The sequence below is a fragment of the Lichenostomus cassidix genome, chromosome Z, assembly GCF_008360975.1.
Source record: "Lichenostomus cassidix isolate B80296 chromosome Z, HeHo_3.0, whole genome shotgun sequence".
Classification (NCBI taxonomy): domain Eukaryota; kingdom Metazoa; phylum Chordata; class Aves; order Passeriformes; family Meliphagidae; genus Lichenostomus; species Lichenostomus cassidix.
The window spans coordinates 6,690,461-6,714,602 of NC_139511.1; the positions used below are offsets into that span (position 1 = coordinate 6,690,461).

Here is a 24,142-nt window from a genome sequence, read left to right on the forward strand (position 1 = left end):
ATTACCACTGCTGGGTGACTACAATTAGAATTTTCCCTGCACAAACAGCCAGTTATCTCACTCATGTCAGAGTAAACACATATGAAATAGTCACCATGTGGAAAGGAACAAAAGAAGGGAAATGAAAATATGTTTCTGGTTGCTTTTTGCTGAGAAGCTGCTTGAAGCACTGAATGCTCAGGATGAGGCACAGGAATTTGCCACACAGAAGTGGTCAGATCTTCACTGACTGTATGAGCAGCAAAAATTTTGCTCACGTTGCTCGGTAGTAGCCGACTGTACTTTCTGTATGTCACATCATCCCTTGAGACATGGTAGGGTCTGTTTAGCTGGAGGTCGAATTTCTAATGTCTGCTGTTGCTGTTTTCCTGAGCCAGTGGATGTCACCTACAGGAGACAATGTGTCCACAATTCAAATCTCTCTTCACAGATTATATGATGCCTTTTTTTTTTTCCTCTCTATCTCAGAAGAACAAACCACAGAAACTGTGAGTGTGATCAGGATTGGGTTCATAATTTAGGTATCTCAAGGCCTGATTGGGAGGGGATCAGAGCAACCTCTTCTAGTGGAAGGTGTCCCTGCCCATGGTAGGGTGGTTGGAATGAGCTGAGCTTTAAGGTTCCTTTCCACCCAGATCATTCTCTGATCCTGTGATCTGTGATGTTCTAGGTCAATATCAATGTTGGTCAGTCAAGAGCTGTATTTTATATGCAGGAGGGGGTTTTGTGCAGGACTGATTCAGCATTTGACACTGCAAGGGTCAGGGTTAGTTGTGCAACTGCTGTCTAGAGATTACATTTGGTATAAGTGACATTTTCCTCCCATATTAAAACAATGTATTTTTTAAAAAGCATTCTTTTTTCCATATGATACCCAAAGGTTAAAAGTCCAGTAACCTGCTTTCTCCTTAAGAGGAGGAAACCCAGCTCTCTGTTGTACCATCTTCCATTTTCTTTCCTGTGTTTGCCAGCTGGGGCTAGCAACCTGAAGTATTTCTGGGAGCATGTTTGGGATAGGATGGGTGGTTCAGATTGCTTTTGACAGTCCAGTTCATGTGAGGTGCTGGAACTGAGTTTAAATACCTCTATAACCAACTTTCCTGTAATCCCCAACATGTTTGTCCAGGCACATCAGGTAGAGGAGTGATAGTGTCATTGCCTTTCTCTGGTGTTAATTAACAAAGCTGAGTTGCCCAGGTTGATCAGGAAATCTATAGCTGCCTGGGGAGTTAAATTCAGGTGTAAATCAAATTCTGTGTCCTTTGTTACTGGACTTGTTTATAGGGAGTCCCATATACTCATCCAGGTTGCTGTAAAGGTCTCTGGGGAATACACAAATAGCAGCATCTTGCTTTACATTTGTTAAAAAGAAAGTTCATTCTGGGTAGGTGTGGGGTCTTGAAAATGGTATGTCTGCAAAATGAGATGGTTAATTTTAAAGGTAAAATATGGGAGTTCAATGTGACAACTACGGCTTCACTGTGACCTTTTAAGTCTGTCTTACAAGTGACACAGGGATGTTGTGAAGACTCCATCCTAGGAAATGTTCAGAAACCATCTGGGCATGCTCCTGGGCAACCTGAGCAGATGAGGGTGGGCCAGTGGACCCCAGGAGGTCCCTCTCAAACTCAACCACTCTGTGGTTCTTTAGTCTTCTACTTTTATCAATTACTTCTCTCTTTTCATTATTTTTTTCTATTTTCAGTCCAACACTCACTCAAATATACAATGGCTTTTAATGGCTGTGTGTGCAAGGACATTCCAGAGAAATGAATAGCTTCAAGTGTATCTTTGAAGTGGAATTGCCAAAGTTAATTTTTGGAGGTCTTACAATAGTCTTGCAGCAATACAGTTTTGTTGCAGAAACCCTGGAGGCAAAATACTAAAACCAAGAGTTGGTTATTCCACTTTTTTTTCTAGCATGTGGCAAGATAACTTGTTTATTTAGAATGACAGTAATAGTTGTATAGTGACAACTTCTCTAATAGTGGCAGAAGGCACTAGTCTCCATAAAGAGGATTTTGAATCAGATCCTCTAATAGTTGCAATTTTGAATCATAGATTCATAGAAAGGTTTGGGTTGGAAGGAACTCTTAGAGCCAGCTAATCCACCCCCCCCTGCAATGAGCAGGAACACCTTCCAGTACACCAGGTTGCTCAAAGCCCTGTGTAACCTGACCTTGAATGCTTCCAGGGATGGGATACTCATCACCACTCTGGGCAACCTGTGCCATTGTTTTAACACCCTCATTATAAAATATACCATCCTCATACCTAATCTGAATCTACCCTCTTTTAGTTTAAAAGAAACTGCTTTGGGAAAAAAGCAGTTATAAATCAATATTGCTATTTTTGTCTTGGATGAGGACCGTGATGTCAGATTATCTTTGCAGTGTGGCAGAGGGGGAACAAGAATTAGTAAGTCTGCTTATTTTTGTGAAGTGAGGTTATTGTGACACATGTTGCTGAAGCAGTGTGAGAAGCTCATGCAGGCACTTCTGCACAGTAGCTGTGGACATATGCCAAAAAAAGTGGATCGCTGAGGTTCCAACCAACCCGTTTAGCTAGCCATGAACTACAAAAAGAGCGACCAGAAAGGCTCCTGCAGTTCATATCTGTGATATAAATGAAGCTTCAGACTCAAGCCAGTTTTTCCAAAAGCAGCTGTGGTGAAGAGAGTAGATCAGGCAGTGCACAGGAGGCCCCACAGGTTGCTTGGAGATTTCTGAGCAGAGTTCTGAACTTTCACTCAAAAGAAGCAGCTCCATGGAAAGGTGAGTGGCAGGAGGGAAATCTTTCTCTGGATGCATCTTCATGTGGGACACAGAGGGCTTGTCTGGATTAGCACCGCATGCACGTTCTCCAGCATGGGCTTGCAGCTGCAGCAGGGAAGCGTTTTGGCTTTAGCTTCCCTTAGGCTTTGTAATAATCCTTTCCCCACTCGCTGCCACTGAGCACAGGTTTTAGCTGTCGCTGTGCTGTCTCCAGCCGCGCTGCCCCTCGCCCTGGCGCTGCCATCGATCCCCGCTGTGCTGACACTCACATGCCCTGTGATAACCTGGAGCTGTCAAAGCCCCCGTCCCCGTGCGCGCCGCCGCGCAGACCCGCTCCCATCTGAGACGTTCATTAGTGTCGTTTGCCAAAAGGTTTATGTAACAGATGTTGCAAAGCAAAGGCACAGAAACACGCACACACACACACACTCGCACACCATTATGGCAGGGGTTGTCAGAGTGACGGTGAAGGGAGGATGGTCCACAGGACTGGAGTAGCTCGCAGGCACAGCTGCATCTGTTCGAAAAGCAACTAACGCCTCTCTGTGACTATGCTTTATTTTCAGCTCGTCATCATGGCTGGGACTGTTCTGCTTGCCTACTACTTCGAGTACACTGACACTTTTCAGGTGCATATCCAAGGTTTCTTCTGTCAGGATGGCAATTTGATGAAACCATACCCTGGGACAGAGGACGAGAGCTTCATTTCACCTCTTGTGCTGTACTGTGTGCTGGCTTCAACTCCGACAGCGATTGTGAGTATGAGGAATTATTTAAAATCCCCAGCCTGCTTCATAAATAATAACAATAGTCCTGTGATATCTTTGTCCCCTCGCCTCTCTGTTCAGCTGTAATTGATTTACACTTAGCCGGCTCTCTGTTTTGCCTCAGTCTAATATGATCTTCATCAGTTATCTCCAGAAGTAATTATTCTGAGGTAATCACAATGCAAGACTGAGGGTTAAAGCTTGTTAAGCCTTTTACAATAGCTTGCTTACTTCACTGATTAGTTGTGAATTTCCTGGGCTCCAGAGAGGCTCTAATGCAAAGATTGTGTATTACTGGAAATAAGAAAACAGGATAAAGCTGAAGTAAAATCCAGGTCAGGATGTGCAGTATATCCAGGATTATTTCCTGCTATATCAAAAAGACTGTTGAAGGGCCTTTAAAGGCTTAGATGAGCAGAAAGATGCTAAATACAAAGAAAAATATGAATGCTGTTTCCTTTTTATTTGAAATCTCTTTATTTTTGACAGCCACTTAACTTTTTTTTTTACCTGATTTTCTTCACTGTTCAGCCAGTAAGATGCAATGTAGCTGTTCTGTGCAGATGAAAAGATTCAATTAGCTGACTACATACAATGCCAAACAGATTATTGCATCTACTGGTTAGCAAAACTTTGGCCCTTTTCCATTTTCCACAGAGAATGTTCCAATTTTCACCAATAGCCAGCTTTGCTGAATTTGTAATTACATTGATAAATTCCTGTCAAATTGTGTTTATGGACTTCATTTTATTTCTTTCTCTTTATTTCTTTTCCATTAGTATTTATTTTCTATATTAATTTTCCTTTTCATCCCTTTCAAAAGTTCATTAAAGCTGGACATTATATATTTGCTTTTGAATGGTGAGTGTTTCACCATAGTCTATTTTAAGTTTCATTCTGCAGTAATTTTAGTGCATCAAATCATGTTCTTGTCACAGAATGTGGTAAGAAATGTGAAAGGGATCTGCAGAAGAGGCTATAGCTTTAGGTATAGGACACTTCCTGAAAACAACCAGGGCTTTTGAAGTGGATTACATCATGAGTTTATGAAAAACCTCTGCAGTAACAGTGTCCTTTTGTGTATTGGATCTTGTTGCATGTCAAGGCTTTCATTTTACTTCGTGCTGCAGTAATAGATTATTTGAAAATGAAAAAGAAAAAATACTATGTTTCTGCAACTCTCCTATCAACACGGTGCCAATGTTTAGGGACATAGCTTTCACAAGTGTTTTTTTTAAGGTAGATGGAGGCTCACAACCATATCTCAATTCCAGATTTCTACATTAGTGGGAGGTTTGTCCCTTGATAACTGATACAACACTGGGTAAGGAGGGTCGCTCTTTATTTAGATCTTCTGTTTAAATCCTTGTTCTGATGAAGTTTGATGCCAACCTTTCAAGTTTTGCTCCACTGGATCAGCATTTATTTTCTTTTTAGTAACCCAAGATGCTTTTCCTGATTACTATTCTTTATGAAAAGCTGAGTTGGAGTCCTGACTTGCCAATGCTGTGTTATAATGGTCAGACTTGATGATCTCAAAGCCCTTTTCCAATCTGAGCAGTTCTGTGATTCTGTGAAGAGTATTCTTTTTGTGGTTTCCATAGTCCATGTTAAATACAAAGAGTAAAAGGCTGTACTGAATGTCAGATAAGGTTGTTGGGTGCTGAAGAGACCTTCAGCATTGTGCTGTGTGGAGCTGACTGTGTGAACTAACCCATACAATGCAAACTGCAGAAATGCTAGCCTGGGTCCGTAAGGATCATCACTCTGAGTGAGTGGATCCAGGGCTGGGCATAACTGGTAAACTCTGCTTCTTGGGCTGTGCTGTGTTCTTGACCTGGATACCCTGCTCCAGATAGAGAGGACATGGTCAGGGTCAGCACAGCGTCTTGGCACTCTGCTTTGTGCTGGTGATCTCCATGTACAGCCTCAAGGAGACAGCAAGTCAAATTTTCCTGGGAAAATATTTTTATTTCCATTTATTAATGTAATATTTATTAATGCATTATTTAATCCATTTTTAAATTATTCATATCGTATTGTATTATTAATACATAATTCAATTATTTAATGTCTTCTTACTTAGTATTTGGCTACTCTTTCAACCAGGGCATACATCAGAGCTGTGTTTTTCAGTCCTTCTGACTGGTACTCATCACAATATCTTTACAGGAGTAATTTCACTTTATTTCTTATTCCCATCTTTTTCTGACAGACCTTCTTCTCTTTGCACAGTAATTTCACACTTTGCTTCAGCTTGTAGCTGACTCTGCAGACTGAGTTTTGGCAATGATCATAATAAAAACCTTATAAGTGAGACAGAAAGTGAGGTCAGTCTTCCTAAACTCTGTACTTGCATTTCCCCGCTGGTTAGTCCGATCAGAGTGAGTATCCTCATCTGTCATGCTTCACTCAAATGGGTGCTGCCTCTCAAGTCTGTTCACAGCCCGGGAAGAAATGTTTGAGCCAATCGAATCTCCCAGGGATTTCAGTGCAAGGAGCAAATGCAGCCATTTCTACTTAGACTCTGATAATTTGTAGTCTAAAAAAAAACCTCTACATAAACAAAAGAACCCACACAACTGTGCATGGTGGGAGGGAGCGTTGTGTGCATTCACTGCCAGTTCAGTTGTAGCTTCACTCCCTACGCTTTGCTCTCAGGAAGGATCACAGACGTTGTGCAGCTCCACCACAGAAACATGACTTAAGTCAAAGGTTATGTCTGTCCCTCCTTATAATTACTTGTTTATCCTCTGCACAGCATTTACTGCTTCACTCTCTGGTGGCAAAATGGTTGGTTTGGCTGAGAGGATTTGCAGTAGCAAACCTGATCTCTCCGTGTTGCCTTCATATTACCACTGTCCTGACACGTCATGGCATGAGAGGAGTGATTACTGTTGGAATGGGTGGAACCCAGCAGCAATGAGGTACTAGTTCATGGTACTATCTAAATGGGCTGCTGCGACTATGGAAGATGTCCTAGGAATCTGTACAAGCTCCCTCATCTGAGACACAAGCGGCATTAAGTGCAATCCTGTGTGCACGGGTCTGGGGAGGACTCAAAGCCATGACTTCAGCTCAGCTGTGAGATGTTATAGAGCTTGCAAGCCAAAAGGGAACATCTTTGTGAACTTAATGGGAAATCTTTGTGTCTCTGTCATTTGGGGATCACAGTGGGCACGGGGAAAATGAAAATGCATGTGTTTTATTTCTGAAAGCACTCTTTAGAAGTACTGCTGTAGGCTGGTACCACTGTATTTGCGTTTCCCTGCACATTTAGTGGCAAAATAAATATGACTGCTCTGGTTTTAAGCAGTTTCATTAGTTGTTTTTGAAACATTTCCCTAAAAATATTATGGGACAACTCCACCACATTCATCAGTGTCCCTAAAGACTAGCTTTCCCGGTTACAAGGTTCCTGCAAAGCAGCCAATTCCACAGCTGATACTAAACAATCCTTCCAGAGTTCAGCACTGCTGCCCACTCTGCTCCATCCGATGTGATTTATCTACCCACCCGAGAGAAGCAGAGAGGCTTAGGAACAGAGCCATCTCACTGAAATGAATACTGAACAGTGGCAGAAAGCTTCAAGGGCACTGCTCTCACTGTTCTTTGTTACCTTAAAGTGAATAGAAAGTGCCACTACTATTTTAATACAAACTTCAGTTTCTTTCCTTCTGTTTCCAGGTTGGATGTAGCAGCCTGCAGGTAATCTGTTAACTGTCCAGGGCTATTATTTTGTGCAAAGGAGTATTTGTTTTCAGCTAATGCTGGAATCAGTCAAACCAAACCAGTCTGATTAGGAATTAGACGCTGAGTTACAATGTCGATCTGAAGCAGGAGGAAATTGTTCCAGTTCCTCTCTCTGCAATCTGCACTTACCTCTCACCTTCAGAAACATCGTTCTTCTAGATGGTTTTCCTACTCTGTCTTGATTCCTTGGCTTTGGCTTAGCACAGCCATGTTACTACAGTGATTTATTTCTGTAAGGGAAGCCAGGGAATTTCTGCCTGTCTTGGCTGATTCCTCTGTGGCTGGTCGGCAGCAGATGCCAGGAAAACCAAGAGCGTCTGACGCAGCTCGGAGCTCTGTTACAGGAGCTTCTTCACTGCTTCTTCAGGCAGGAATCACCAGGCTCTGCTGGTGATGGAGCTGCCAGAAGGCACAACCTGCTGCCCACCACACTTCACCCCTGTGCTGGCACAGCAGGCTGTGTCCTCTGCCCGTGGTCACTTGGCTCCCTCTTCTGGAGTCTTGACAGTGCTCAGGTCGTGAAGTGGTGAGCGGCAAGCTGGGATACAAAGGAGTGAGGCAAAGGTGTGCACAATGCCCTGTGTAAATGTTTATATTCTGCTATTTGCACGCCATTCTGGAAGAATAAAAATAGACCTTGTTGGTTTGGTGCAACACTTTCAGGCACTTCTGTTGACAGTGTCTCCAGGACCATGTGGTGGTCCCAGACACATGCCAGTTTGTGAGGAACAATGCAGAGCTGTGGGAAATGTGTCTTCTCTTCATTAGAACTTCAGTATAATTCTTTTAGACAGTTGTACCACAGTAAATTAGGTTTTTGAGCACAACAAGAAGACAGTTTTGGGTTTTGAGCAGGCTGGAATACAAATTGTGGATTTCAACCCTTCTGACTTGAAATTTAAAAAAAAAAAAAAAAAAGAAAGAAAACAACAAAGCAATTTTCTTGTTCTGGAAAAGTACTTGTAACTGTTCTTTGCTATTGTTTTCATTCAACAACAACAACCACCCACTGAAAACCAGAATGGGATAGGTAATTGAATGCAGATTGCACCCATTTTTCCTTGGAAAATTAAAAGCAAACTGGCATTGCAACATTCAGCTGAAGATACTGTTTCATTCCCTCATATAGTTCTGCAAAATACAGTAATAATTCCTGGGGGCAGAGAACACCTGTCTAGAGGGTGATGGCAAAGACAAGAGAGTGTCTGAGGGAGTTCTCAGCTGGTCCCTTGTCCTAGGAATATCAATGACAGTGATGTTATCAGGGAAAACCTCTGCCCGCCCAGGCAGGCTTGGGTCAGGGCCCTGTGTGTGGATCACAGCAGAAATCCTGTGTCCTAGAGAGGGTGTCAAGGCAGACCTTAGCCACCCCTTGCCTTCTAAGGTGGCTTTTCTCGATATTAATGTTGCTATGTGTTTGCCACCTGGATTTGACCATGGAGAGTCTCAGCTTCACAGTGTCAGTATTGGGTCCTGTGGGTAGCAGATAGGATGGCAGATCAATATTCGTCAGGGGCTAAGGCTAAATGTGAGGGAGATTTAAGGAATTAAGGAACTCATAGCAGTAAGTGAAAGTCAATATAAGCCATGTTCTTAGTGGGGACTGTGGAGAAGAGGGAGACAGACTGTTCAGGTCCCAGGAGGCACCCCTGCAAGGAACACCCGCTTCAAAAGTAAAATGGATAAAAATTAGGAAAACATTAACAGTGAGGGTAGGCAAACACTGAAGCAGAGGCTGTGGGATCTCCATCCTTGAAGACATTTGTTATGTAACCACTGCACACTGGGGTTGTGCTGCTCCTGCTTTTTGAGAGGGGTTGGACTGAGGGGCCCCTTCCCTGCTAAAACCCTGTGTGATTCTGTGCCTCCCCATTTTGTATGATTTATAAAAATCTTCAGCCGTTTAGTGGCAGATGAGTGGAGACACAAGCTCCCATGTAGAGCCTGAAGAACATCCCTCTCCTGACTGCAGCCATTCTGATACAAACCTCAGAGACACTGCAATGCAAAAGGAAAGAACTGCTTTTGGCCCAGCACAAGCCAGTGCTGACAAAACACCCACTGGAGCACTTTGTAGACGTCACCTTTTGGTGAAGAGTCCTGCTTCTCCCAGGGAGTGGAGTCATGCTGAAACTGACTGATTGGGGTTGAGAGCCCCACCGCCCTCATCTGCTGCTATTCTCTGCTTTTGAGCACTCTGCATGTTGCTTGTCTCACAGCCAGTGCCTTCCTCATATCTGCTCCGCCCCTTGGCTGCTGTTTGAATGGTGCAGACTTGATTAATTTGGCTCTTTCTATTTGTGACATTAAAAATGAAGCCACACACATCCTTGCACAGGATTCGGGAAATGCTATACAGCTTGCTGAAACCTGCCCAGAGATGAGAGCAATGATGTCCCAGGACCTAAGTTCTGTTTTGTTTGCTGCAGAGATTTATGTGTGTTATAGCATGTCCCTGAGTGGGGTTTCACTGTAGAAAGTGGTGTTAACAAGGACTGACTCTGTCACAAGGATGTTAGAATAAACAAGCCGAAGGATTTAAAAGCTTGCAGAAATCAGATTAATGTTAGCTTAATGCACAGGAAAGATAATTCACATAATTCTCCCAAATATTGGAACTCCATTGTCTTGCGGTGATGGGAAATTGCATTACTTGTATTTTTTCATGGAAAGCAGCAAAAGGAAGTAACTTTCACAGAGAGACAGACCTGAGGAAGTCCCAGGCTGTGGGCACAGTGGTGCATCGTGCATTTCTTCCATGCACCCTGGCTGATGCTCCTCCTTTTTTATTCATGTTGAACAGAAGCTGAAATTAAAACAGTGGGAATTTCACACAACCCCAGTGTTCAATGAAAGCATGAAAAAATTACAAAAACTGTTTTCACATTAGTGAGTGAGCAAGTGAGTGAGTAAGGGGAGGCGTGAGGGACAGCATGGAGGCAGTCAGGGCAGATCCCTCTGGAGAAGAGATGTTAGAGCAGTTTGACTGAGTTGCAGTGAACCTGTCGTGGGTTTTCAAAGAGAGGAAAAGAGAGGTGAGACTGGAACAGCATGACAAGCACAGGAGGAGCCAGATTGTGGCACTCTAAAAGCACAGGAGTTTAGGGAAACATGACTAAGGAGAAGGATTTTGGCTACTGGAGGAGAAGTAAGCTAGAGTATGGGGAGGGGAATGAAGAAGGAATGCAGTCTTCAGCTTTGATGCAGGATTTGAACTGAGGTACAAAGCCAATGTCCTGAATCAGAAAAACTGATAAAAGGAACAAATGGGGTTAAAAGCTGGGCCCATCGGTGGCTGTCAGCACCATCAATAATTACTCCTCTAAATTTTATCCAGCTCTTCAAGTCTGCTCCCCACCCTTCCCTCTCTGCACAATTACCACAGGAGGGCAGCTCCAGGATGCCCCTGTTCTGCAGCATCCACTTGGTTGTATCACAGACACAGTCCTGGATAATATATCCTAGTTTATCCTCACAGAAACAGGTATTCCTGATATTTACCAGAATTTTTTTTTTTTCAACAGTGTTGTGCAAATGATCCTTTTTGTCAGATTGGAATGTGCTCTAGCAACAGTTCCATTATTTTGTTGATTAAATTGATAATTAAATTTACAAACTGTTGGTAATCTGTACAGCAGTGCAGGGAGTATCAGGTGCTAATGCTGTGCTAAGAACTTGAAAGGGGAAGATGAGATATTTCACTGTCTGAAAATGTCAGCTGAAGGACTATCATGAATATAAGACTGTTGAAGAGGAAAACTGACAGATAATTTTATCATCTGCTGGGTCAGAAGGAGCCAGGAAATAAGTAAAGCATGTGCAGCAGAGGGCTTTGAGAGCTGAACATTGAGGGACAAGTATTTGGTGACCCTGCCAGTAATAGGAAGGCAGGGAAAATTGAAGAATTTTTCTCACTGGAAAGGTTGAAATCAGCAGAGGGAAAATGACTGCTGGGTAGTTACTTCTAATTCATACTGGGGCTTAGGGTCATCCTTGTATTTTTACCTGCTAGTACTATGAAATGGAATGGGAGCAAGAGTTCTCTAGCAATACAGCCTCAGAGTAGATGAGCTGCTGTTGCATTCAGGAAACCAAGAACAGGGCACTACCTTTGCTTCCTTATTATCTACATTATGCCAGACTGTAGATCACCTGTGCTTTCAGTCCCTGACCTCCAGTGCTATTCTCCTGCCATTTCTACTATCTAATTAAGCCAGTATGATACAGAAGTTCATTAACCTTGCATTGTTTTCCCAAACAGAAATGAAAGCAATTTGCTTGCTGTTTTCTTTTTCCACCCATATTTAGATACAGAATCTATATTTAGATTTCAGATTTAGAACTGATTCATAACTGGAGTGCTGATTCTGTTTTGGCAGGAGCTGAGGTACTCAGTAGTGCTGGTGATTGATACTGGGAGGCCAGCTGGGCAACTTGGCTGGATGCAGACCCTGCTCGTGCAGAATGTCAGGGTTTACATCATGAGAATCATGATTTCAGAAATGCCGGGAGAGAACAAAAAACACAAGCTCTTTGAGAGCTATTCAGACCACATTCAACTGCACACAGCTAGATTAGCTTTCAGAATCAGGTGTCCAATTGCCATTGAATTTTTAGGAAACAGAGAGGCTGACTTTCTAGAGAGCCCATACTGAGCATGTAAGAAAACAAATTTCAGCAACTAAATTCAGTGCCAGAGATGACACGACAAGAATCATCCAGTTGTGTTGAATCACTTTGTATCTCCACATAAACACAGCTTTATTGCCATACACCTAAACTCTGCATTAAACCAAAGGCAGCATTCACTTTAAAAAATCACATTTTTAACTATTATGCAGTAGGAAATCTGGGATAACTCTGCTTAAATCAGTGGAACGGAATTGAACAGATTTACAGCCTGGCAAAATTTACTCCTTAATGTAAGGGGAACTAATCTATGCACATGGGAGTTGCTAGGAGTATGCCAGACAGTTAGATTTATAGAAACAAAAATGAGAATTGAAGCAGGAAAATACTCTGTTAACTTCTGATGCAAAGGAATTTTAAAGATGGATGTATTGTTACAGGGGGACTATTAGTGTGTTTTATACCTAAGTCTCTCTTATTTGAAAAGTTCAGGGCTTTTTAAAGTCAAGTAGCTCCTGTCTTCATAAAGTAGAATTCCCACAGGGTGAGAATTGTCTCTCAGTGTGTATGTACAGCCCTGGGCAGACAGAGAGCCAAAGCATTAATTCAAACTTCTGAACATTATAATAATTCAAATAATAAATGGTTTGAAACAGAGTGTCACTTTCAAACTGCTTTAGTGCAGATGGTCTTTTTCTTAATTCCCAGCTCCGTCGTTAGTGAGCTGAGCTTATTGAACTGCTTGCCAATTCTGTTAAGAGCAGATGGAGTGAAACGGGATAAAGGCAATATTTCAGGGCAGCTCCCATGCATCGGCTCCCCTCCAGATGCCATTATCGACACGCATTTTACAGCTCCACATCTCTCACCATCAGCGGGCAGAATTATAAAGAGGTTGAGCATACTTGGCTTGAATGTCAATAATCAATAAGGACACTCATCTGGCTTAATAAGGATAAATTGTTGCCCTTGAAACAGCACACCATCCCAGCAGTCAAAGTGAACTGAGGTGACTTCCTTGACATTTACACTAACTCCGAGTGTCTGTGCCACCCTGTGTGTGTGTACACAAACACTTTCGTTATGTTTCCATGACTGTTTCCTAATACTACAGATTTGTCTTGTGTATGTCCTGTAATAATGTATTAAATTAATAACTTTGAGTGCTCATCCCTAAAAAGGTAATTTCTTTTACTTCAGGAAGGCTTTTTTACTTTAAAGACTTTAATTACAAATTCTATTTTTCTAAAAGGCTCCCATTTCCCCTTCCTTAAGCTGCTGATTGGTGATACTTTCAGAAGTTTCTGCTGTTTGTGGACCATCATTGCCTCTAAAGCCTGTGATTAAATTCTGTCCAGCTTTAGTGAGGGTAGGTAGGCCTCAGTGCAACAGAAGTAGATCAGTTCCAAGTGCTTAAGAAAAAGTGATCCTACTCCTATTGGAAGCAGCTATTATGTTTATAGAAAGCATGAATGTTCTGATCATGCAAAAATATGTAATACATAAGTTCAGCGAACATCATGATCAGTGATTATCTGAGGCTTAATATTTGATAAATAAATAAATGAAACAGGACATTTAGTAAAATCTTGTTCTTTCTCACAGCATTTTAATAACAACAATCCTTGGTTATTACCAACAATTCTTGTCTGTTATTGCCAACAATCCTTGGTTGATTCCATGACCATCCAGTTATCAGTATTTGAGATGTACACATTGCCCTCTTACCTTGAATTGAGAACTTAAAAACAATCTCTTTGGTCCCTTGTTTAGAGGATCACAAGAGTGTGGGATTTAGTAATGGTAATTTTCCACCCTGGGCACAATCCAAGTTGGTACCTTTTTTGAAAAGTTCAACAACAAAAATGTTATTTCACTTGGGTTGTTATTCAGACAAGAAAAATCAGTTTCCAAGGCTGTTTGTGAAAAAACAGGTGCTCGTTAGACAGCAGGAGCTCCTGGGAACAGACAGTGTTTCTGATATGCTCAATAGAGGCTTAATCCAGGTGCAGTTTCTCAAGGCTGAGCTTTAATGAGCATTTCTCAGCTCACAGGGCAGCCAGGGGAGGGGGCAAAGATGCACCACCACAGTCTCCCCCTGACAGAAATCATCTTCTCAGGGTGTGCACCACTGGGTGCAAGAATGACCTCTCTCCTGGGTGGGAGCTGAGTCTGTGTCCGTTCATGCTGAGGAAGTGTAGCCCCACAGTGTCCCCAAAACACATTGCTGTGTAGCGCTTTCTGTGGGCTGGAAATAGTCACCCATGTTTTAATGTTAGCTCATGTAATTTTTAACCTTCTATTTCTTTCCCTTTCCTGGCAGATTTTTATTGGTGAGATATCCATGTATTTCATAAAGTCAACCCGAGAAACCCTCATTATTCAAGAGAAAACTATTTTGACTGGAGAGTGCTGTTACCTGAACCCACTGCTTCGAAGAATAATACGTTTTATAGGTAAGCATCCTGTGCTCTGCAAGCTTGGACCCTGTTTGCACCAAACCAGAATGAAACACCCTGACAAAGTATATCACAAAATTAATTAAGCTGTGAAATCTTTGCAGGCATCTTCCACCTTAGAGGGATAGTCCCCTCAGGATTTCCAAGGTAACTTTCAAAATTTGCCATATCATGCTGGCTGGAGCTGGTTTAGATCATATTCTGCTGAGCTTAATGCTTTTTCAAGACCCTTAAAGAAAGGTTATACCAATCAAATCCTTATATGAATAAATCTTCCATTGCTAGTTTATGTAAGCTACCCATTTTACTTACAAGTTGGTCCTCACCAGCTCATCTATTTGGCATTTTTCTTTTCGGCTCTAATTTTAACATCCATAGCTCTGCCACATAATATTCAGCTGAGCACAGTGTAAAAAAAGCCCAGAGCTCACTTCAAAATAATATTATTATTTTCATTGTATTTGCTTTCTTAGAGATTCCATTGAGTTAATTGCTGAGAAATGAAGTTCCGTCATTAAACCATTTGGAAGTTGCTTTATATGGTGCTTGCAAACTGCTTTACCTTCTTCACACTGTTGATTAGCCCCAGGTTCATATGTGGGATGGGATGTCTGGCTGCTGGCATGGGCCAGTGGCCCCTCAGATGGCTCCCCACTGACCAAGAGGGGCTTTGCCTGCAGAGCATCATGGCACTGCCCTGCTTGTGCCCTCGTAGAAGTGAAGCATCCTCACACACTGCCTCTGACGGACAGCTGAGCCTCAATTAACCATCTGACTTAAAAGAAGCAATGTGGGGGAAAAGCTCCAAGTGTCTGGGGTGCTTCTTCCCTGTCACTGCTGATTTTCTGAACTTTACCTGGAATGAAAATGCCTGCTGTGTCTGTGGCAAGTGTAGTGTTGCTTCTGTGGAGCACATCTCTGGCTGCAGGCAGGGGTACTTCCTCAGAGGGTGGAGTTGGAGGACTTACTCTGTGTTAGCACAGTCATCATCAGCAAATATATGCTGCAAATGAGGAAGAACCATGGTTTTCCTTCTCCCTCACCTCCCTCTGTGCCTCCTGCTTTTATGCATGGAAGGTATGGGATTGAAATGTCCCTTCTGTCACCATGTGGGTGGAAGCAAACCACCTGTGGTTTGTTACTTGGGCCTGCCTTATGTGCTGCTGATGGGAACAGAAAGACATAGAAATTAAAAGTAAAATACCCTTGAACTTCACATAACCTCTGGGATATATTGACAGACAGCAAACTGCCATTAAGAGAGAAGCAGGGTACCAGAGTCCACTGGGCCACTCAGGGCTTTTTGACTGTTCCAGCACATTTGGCATGTTGCAAAGTTCCAATTAAATACTCTCGCCTGCTGCGTCAACACTAAAAATCCTTAGATCATGGAGGCTAAGCACTTGCTCAGTATGTTTTCTTATAATTAGCTTTATTCTTAAACATTTGAGCTATTGTTTCTCTTCTGGTGGAAGAGGGTAGCAATGACACTGTGGACTCTCAAAGAGTAGTAGAATGTAAACCGTGCCAGGGAAATGAATCTTGGCCTTGCAGCTGTGCTTGTTTTCCTGAGAAGAATGAAGTTAATATTCTTAGGAATGGCTTGAAGTCTTTGCCTTGTGTTAAGCTACACTATGTGCTTGTTTTCTTCTGAAACTATTTCTCTGCCTCTGCAGTGAAATAAGAGAAGTAGAATTTGTTGGATGAAATAACATATGAAAGGAACTGAAAATAACTGCATGTTTCTCATTTTGCATTTCACCTGCATTTTGAAAACATGGCATGGACTGAGCAGTTATACCCTGTGCTGAATGATCCAGGGAAGTTAGCTCCATACAGCTGCTTATTCCAAAATGAGGCTTCCTGGGTGCTTGGCTGTGTACATGAATTTCTCTCTGTGTGTCTTCTCTTGATAAACTTTAGGACCAAAACTTACAGAGCTGATTAACTAACTTTCAAGTAAGTTCTCTTCCCTAGCAACCAGTCTAGCTTGTTGCAAAAAAGTTTGCTGCCAATATAGTTTTAGTACCCAGATCTTTAAGCAAGTTTTAATGGATACCTGCAAAAAGCAGTCATTTAACTCTTTGGAAAATTGCCTTATAAAGCATTACCTTTTATATTACTCAAAAGGATAAGAAAAATCCTGCAATGCATCTAGGTGCTCATGTGTCAGGAAAAATGAACTCTACTGTGTGACCCTGGAAGGAACATCACAGAGAACTTTTGAGAGTGGCTGTTCTCAAATTTTAGAAAGGCAAAGAGACTTTTTCTCCCTCCCTAACTCTGTAATGGAAGTTGCTGGGAATGGAAGAGATGGGATTTTAAGAGTAGTAGCCTAAGTATGCTTTCCACAAAATAAGCAGAAAGCTATAGATACTTCACTGAACATTCATGTATATTTTGCAAGGAAAGAGAAGCAAAAAGGGAAACTTCAATCTGTCTGTTGTCCTGTGAAAGACAGGGACCCTTAGCATACGTTCTCCGCTGATCTTTTGGGTTTGGTTGCTAGATTTGAGCTTTTCTCCCATTGCTTTTCCTTCATGTATACAAAATTAAGCACTTTTTTGCACTTTGAAGGTGGAGCAAAACAAAAAACTTACAGCTGTTCTGAAATGCTGGCAAAGCCCCATGTTTCTTTCCTGGGTTTTTTCCTATCTTGTTTACTGTGCTCTCTGTTTATTCTCCCCTTGTTTTCCTCAAGGCCTCGTTTTCCTCAAGGTCTCAGCACATGTCTGTTTCTAAGATCCTCCCCTCCTGAGTTTAGTCTTGATTCTGAATGTTGAGGTTTGTATTAAATTCCTCTCTGGTTGTTTGTCCACATGAAGCAGAGCCACAATTTCTTCTTGCTTCCTGGCCCAGACATGAATCCTTCATTTTGATAGACATTTAGTTTTGTGGCAAAAGACTGCCTCTCACCTTGCTGCACTGTATATCAAGTCTATACTGCAGCCTAGATTGGTGAAACTGGCTATGTTCCCTACGTTTAGAAAATCTGTTTCTTTATCAGTGAAAAAAAGCTGGCTTAGCTTGGAAACATCAGACTTTGATGTATGCTGCAATTTGTTCCATCTTGCTCTTTATCTTTTACAGCTGCTTTCACAGACTTTTTTTTTTAGAGATTTTGAGGTCAAACTAGTGATGTGCAATTGCTTTAAAGCAGTTTTTTCTAATATATTGCTGCTGCACTGGTTTACTTTAGGAACATCCTCTCTGCTCCGTCCTCTCCCCACCCTTCCCAGTTCTATCATCAATTTCTGATGCCAAAACATGCTGTTTATGTGCTGAACCTCTGAGAAACTAATTGGTAAGGGCGGCTGTTTCCTGAGCCTCTGCCTCTTCTCCTTGTCTCACAACTTGAGCACACACAGCCTTTTGTACATTTATTCATTCTGTCAATACTTTGTTAACATTGTTCCACCTTGCATTTGCTTCTGTGTTCTACTTCATCCTTTGTATTGCAAATAGAGGTTTTAAAATATTTTAGTGAATGGTTTCAGTCAAGGTTTTAGTCTTTTAATGTACAGCTGCTATCACACCCCCAGGATCAGGGATTCAGACCTTCCTGACCCACTCTGAGAGGGTGACTACAGTATGTATTGTTTTGCATTTCATTATATTAGGTTTCTAAGCCGTGTGATTAAGTTGTCTACCTGCAGAGCCCTGATAACATGCAAGTGGCCCCTCTCTGGTTCAGATATCTAGAAATGCAGCACGCTTCATCAGCTTGTTACCAGTGGCTTTTACTTTGGATGCGCATAATTTGCCGTTAACAAATGGTGCAGATCAGCTTCTGTTGACAACTTAATCTAAAGCATGGTGACACCTCACAGTGGGCAGCTAAATAATGGAATTAGGGCTTTATTTCAGCAAATTAGGACTTTAGTTCAGCAAATAAAGGTTTACAAGATTTATACACACATCAAGTTTATTGTAATAGGATAGATATACCCCAGAGCTCTGATGTCAATTCCCTGAGCAGCTGCAGGAGACAGTTTACCTGACCTTGCCTTTCTGTCTGCCTTGCATCTGAAGTTCACTGTGAAACAGTGCATATTCTATTATGAAGTGGCTGCCTTTCTATATGGCTCCAGCAAGTTTTGGTTGTTTTGGTTTTGGCTGCCCCCAAAACTGCTGCAGCAGCTACTGATTTTATTACTGGAGAATCTCCACGATGAGAAACAGGTCACTGTGCTGGGGACAAACCAGCCCTTACTGTTCCCTTTGACGCCAGGCTCTGAGCAGGCAGCTGCCTCAATGAAAACTGGTGGTTGTGCAAGCAGTGAGGAAGGAAGATACCCCGTGCATCTGTCGGGAGGGGTCTTGAGCCTCCAGAGTACTTTTGCACTGGAAACTGAATTTCTTCTGGCATGGTCAGAGCATGTGTCTTCCTTCTTAGATCTGGGAAGAGCAGTGTCCAGGCAGAACACTCACAGGTGAAGCAGGCAGACCCAAGAGGTAGTAGATCCCTGGAGCAGGAAAATCAAAGCCAATCCCGGGATGAGGTTATGAGTGCTCAGAAGCTTGATATTGAGCCTGTTCCTGATACCATGGCAACAGGACAATAAATTTCCCTGCAACCCCCATCTCTCCAGCTGTAAAATGGATTAATGATACAGGTCTCCTATAACAGACCCTTTAACATGTAATGATGAAGAGTGGTTCAGCAGCATTTGAGTCACAGGACTGCAAATATTTGGCTTTATTGCATGCACAGGATTCTTAAAGCAAAACATTCAGAGGTGGACCGAGGATCAACATTCCCATAGAGCCCTGAGTCCTTCCAGGGACACTCTCCACTGAAACACTAATCTTCCTTAAGAAATGGAGGGATGGAAAAGGGGTTAGGCAAGTATGAGTGTGCATGTGAAATATGAACGTTTTCTGAGAAAACTGGGTTGAGGGAGAAAAATTCAGATAATTGACTGGAACAGAGAAGAGCACTGAAATAAATAGCCTTGGTAGAAAACATGATGACACGTTACTGAAGAGCCCAGCTTTTGATGTCTCATGAACCCTTCAATGCATTGTTTCTTTTGTCACTTTACTTGAGAGTTTCATGGTTTTTCTGTAATAAAGTCTTCTACCTCCTGATTCTCATTTTCACTCACAGGCTTCTCACTTGTCTCTTCCCAATGTCTTTTCAGCTACTCTTACAATCCCAAAGGGGGTTTTGTTGATTTTTGTTGTGGCGGTGGTTTGGTTATTTTTTCAAATCAGTGGCATTTCAAATGCCTCTAACAGCAAGAGCTTCTATGGAGTTGACAAGTAGCTGCAGTGTCTGATGCTACCTAGATTCAGAGTTGAAGAAGAGAGCTTGAGCATGAATTGCAGGAAGGAAAGAGGTTTGCACTGAAGCTACAGTGAGTGAGAAGAGCTGGATTCTTCTTCAGGGCAAATATCTCTGTTAGCAAAAGGAGTAGAGCTGGAGGTGGCAACAGTGATGAGCAGCCACACAAGGAGCTTGATAGGAGACAGAACATGAGAGTAGGATGTGGGTGAGAGCCCAGAAGTCAGGTGTTCATGAAGGACTTTTTAACAGTCATTTAAAGGGATGCCATTTAGAGAAATTAAAATTTATGTATTCAAAATTGAAGCTGCTCAATATTTAGACCTTTCTGCCAAGGCAAGGGTTAGTTTGGGCAAGATGGAGCAGGAAAGTCAAGCTTCATTTTATCTGTCCTCAGCATTTTTCAAAGAACTTTTCTTGTTTGCTCTTTTTTTGGTTTGAACATTTTATTTGTCTAAGGTCTTTCTCATGGGAGGTAGAGATATGTTAAAATCTGATCCTTGTTTTCTTCTTCTTGGACTCTGAAGCAGCTGAGAGAGTATCAGGTAGTACAGCCTGCCCTCTTATCTCTGGCCTAAGCTAATATCTCTCCCAGTTACTTTCTGCTTATTGTTTTGTCTTCTAGCCTCCTGTTTCTGGCTGCTCCTGAGACACAAACACAGCTGGGAGTCAGGACAGTGAGAAAAAGTCGGGAGGCCTTTCTAGACATAGCTTCTGCTCCTTCTTTAAGGCCTCTTTTTGCAGCCAGACTATGTGACATGTGTGGCTGAGGGGAAAGATTGGCTTTATGTAATTGCAATTAACCTTCATCCTTTCCACTAGTGAGCAGCTGTAGGTCTGCTTCCCATGTGGCTTGCTCTGTTCCCATCTTTTCTCAGCATATGCTGAGTTCTGCACTACAGTTCATTCCCAGGTTTTCTGGCCCAGAGTGAGCACACTGACATAAACCACCTGCTGCTGAGCAGGATGACACCACCTCCCATTACACCTGAGTGTCAAAGTCTGGAAGAGGCAATTTTTTCTCATTCTCTCTCTCCTGTATTGTATCACAGATTTGAGCTGTATGACCCTGAAGAGCTGGGGCTAGCTGCCCTTCCCATGAAGCCTTTCAGAGCAATTTGCCTGCCTCTAAAAAGCCGGCAGTCACGTCACTGCATTTTTGTGCTCTGGTCAGTTAGTTCAGCTGCTGTAGGTCATTGAACAAATCCATTGAACAGATGGATTCCTGAGGTACAAAAACCATCAGGGGACTATCTGCCACTGCCCAGGCGCATTGGCATTACAGCCTTTAAATCAATTACAGCCAACCCTTGCTCCAAGTCTCCAGAGACATCATGTGTAATCAGGCTGTGAGGGTCACATCCCTGCCAGCCAGACTGTGCTGCACATAGCTGTGATTTTCACAGAGCACAGCTTGGCAGAACTGTGAGAGGGAAATTACAGCATCCAATATGCACCACAGTCAGAATGTGATAAAGGTTTCAGCCATGGCTTGCTCTGCTCTTCTTCATGCTTCTGCAGGCCTCAGCAGCTGAGTCTGGGACAGCACTTTCTGTGCTACCAAATATTAAGAAAATGCAGGTGTTGAAACTTCTTTTTTTAATGGAGAAAAGTGCTTTCGTATATATCTGCACTTCCTAGAGATTGAAATAGATTTGTGAAGCCTGTGAGCTTTTTCTGAAACATCTCAATTCTTGGCTTGTACTTACATGATAAAGAGCAGGAGCCAGACTGCTTGACACTTAAATTTCCTCTAACTATCGTAAAAGGCTGGGTAATAATCCTCACTGCGCTCCCTGTAATTTGCACAGCACATCAGAAAGTTGCCATTTAAAGCAAGCTGTGCCAAAAAAAGGTTTTAAATTTTGATAGAGTGCTGTATATAAAACAAGATTCATCTCTGTCATAACTTCAGCTGTTTCACCAGGCTGAAAAGATACTCTTCTGCCTTTTTCCTTTGAACTTGCTTGTGCACCAACTAATGTAGGTGAGAAGTTCCTGATGGCTGTGGAAAACCATGGATTTAAAATACTTCCAGAGGGATAAAGGAAATAAAGGACCAGTGTCAGTGCTCTCTCCTTTTAAACACACTTAGCAAGGTAAATGGGAGGAAAACTGTCACACCATTGAAGAGACAAGGGCCAGTCCTGCAGCCTAGAACCAGAGGAAGGCAGCCTCCTTCTTTGGCCACCACTGACTTTTTAAATCTATGATCACACACCAGTTCATTAACAACAAATAAAAACAAACTTACATGAAGACTAGTAATGCACACAGCCTCCAGAATCATCTTCATTGGGGTGATGCTCCTGGCTAGCCTCGGGGTAGGATGGTGAGGATGAAGAGCTCTGCAATCCTGCAGCCCCTCCAGGCTGTTGCCCAAGGCCGGGGCTCTTCCCATCAGTACCCCAGGGAGGGATCTGTGCCACACTGACACCAAGCCATCTCTCTGACTGACTGACACAGGCAGGTCCCACTCAACACTTACAATAATTTTAGATACAGTTTTATTTTATGTTACTGTCTGTACATGCTGCATTATTTTGCTGACTCCCTCACTTTTTTTGTCTCAGACTAGAGCAGCCTTTTTTCTTTTTTTTTAACTCAGTATAAATAAGCAGTGAAGATGCTGCAATCATAGTGGTGCCAGCTCTTAAGATTTTATCACAGCTTTCCTGAGATGATTTCGCCCAAGTTCTAACTCTTGTTCATATTTAAATACCTAACAATCTCAGCTGATTCATAATTTAAATTACTTTTGCATACAGAGCTACAGAAGGGAAAAAGCAAAAATGCATGACCCTCAATATTCTCACATCAGAAGCCAATACTTATTTGTTCTAAGTTTTTGTGACACTTTGATAATCTTAATGATGAGAAGGGGAAGAGGAGAGCTGATTTAATCTGTCAGAACATTTGGGTTTGGTAATTTTGCAAACCTGTTGCTCTGTACCTTTGGTATGTAGGCTTTACATGCATCTGAAAGATCCTTACATGTTCACAGCAGCTGTAGCAGGTATTGATAACACTCAAGGGGAGTCAGTAAAGGATGTGAGAATTGCAGTATTGACCAAGGGATGCTTAGCAACCCTGGAAAAGTTCCTGCATTCAAGTGAATACTTCATCTTATAGGATTATATGATGTTATGTGCTCCTGGTCACGTATGCTGAACTGCAGGTGTCTTCCAGAGCAAAGCATTGGGTTGCTTCCAAAAGTGCATGCCAATTATTGTTGGGTTAGGATTGTAATTTTTCAACATCAAGATGATGAATAGTCAAAATCCAAATGGTACTTGACCTTAGGTAGTTATGTTAGATAAGAGAAATATTGTGTCTCAGCACTACACTGCTCTTTAAGGTTCAGCAATCCCATTTTTTTGTCACAGATTTGTTATAAACACATGATACTACTCTCATTGTGTCTGTCCTCTCAGGTACCATGACATTTTATAAACTTGTTTGAATAAACCCTGTTTTTAACCTTTCCTCACAGGAGTGTTTGCATTTGGACTTTTTGCCACTGACATCTTTGTAAACGCTGGCCAGGTTGTGACTGGGAACTTGACTCCCTACTTCCTGACTGTGTGCAAACCCAACTACACTGGAAACGACTGTCGTGCCCACCACCAGTTCATAAACAACGGCAACATCTGCACGGGGGATGTGGAGGTGATTGAAAAGGCCAGGAGATCCTTTCCATCCAAACACGCTGCTTTGAGCATCTACTCAGCTTTGTATGCCACGGTGGGTGCCACTGATGACTGCTGACCAGCATGAGAGGTTTGGAGAAAAAGAGGGTTGTTTTGGGGACGGCTTTTTTCTTCATCCCCTTCTCTCTCCATTTTATCAATCCTGGTATAAGGAAATGAAATGCTCGTTGCTTTTGAGACACTGCATGTGGAGGCAAGAGCTCCTAAACTTGTCTTTGATTTTCTCATTCAATCTTTCTTCTCCCTGCCCTTGTCTCATGGGCATAAAAATGAAGCAGATTTTTAAATAGCTTCTGGATCACAACATTTGTTCACATGCCCTGTGTTGCTGAGCATTTAAAATTTAAATTGGGTCATTTCAATAGGGGTCTGAACTTAGGCTGAATTTTGCTCCCCTTGCTTAGGACATGAACTCATGTTGCAAAGAAGGTTCTAATAAAAGTCAGTGCCAGAATTTTGTTTTTACCACACAGAAATGCACCCCATCTGACCCAGTGACAAGGTGACACTGCCATGCTCTCAGGAAGGAAACTGTCTTACAAAGTCTGATGAAACAGATCAACTTCTCCTTTGTGTTCTCTGGCTAAAGTTTCTGTGATGCTTGAAAATTGATCCAAGAATCTTACCAACAAAGCAGAAAACCTTGTTGGTTTGGCCATAAAGATCCAAGGACTTAATCTTCTTCTGATCTCAAAAGGCATTAACCTAGGTCTTTTCTTCCTGTATAGCTTGACTCAGACTAGTGTCAGAGTCTATCTGTAGG

At 42.3% G+C, this 24,142-nt stretch overlaps 1 protein-coding gene and 1 long non-coding RNA gene across 5 annotated transcripts in view; both read left to right on the forward strand.

Moving 5' to 3' along the window:
- LOC146424317 (uncharacterized) overlaps window positions 1–24,142 on the forward strand; it is a 426,563-nt gene that overhangs the window by 318,483 nt on the left and 83,938 nt on the right. The window lies entirely within an intron of this gene.
- Window positions 1–24,142, forward strand: part of PLPPR1 (phospholipid phosphatase related 1) — a 116,389-nt gene that overhangs the window by 82,987 nt on the left and 9,260 nt on the right. For all 4 annotated transcript variants that reach the window (XM_085042255.1, XM_085042257.1, XM_085042256.1 and 1 more), the window contains exons 3-5: window positions 3,341–3,529; window positions 14,247–14,379; window positions 23,163–23,413. In XM_085042255.1, coding sequence (XP_084898381.1) covers window positions 3,341–3,529; window positions 14,247–14,379; window positions 23,163–23,413 — 573 coding nt within the window. The remainder of the gene's footprint in view (window positions 1–3,340; window positions 3,530–14,246; window positions 14,380–23,162; window positions 23,414–24,142) is intronic.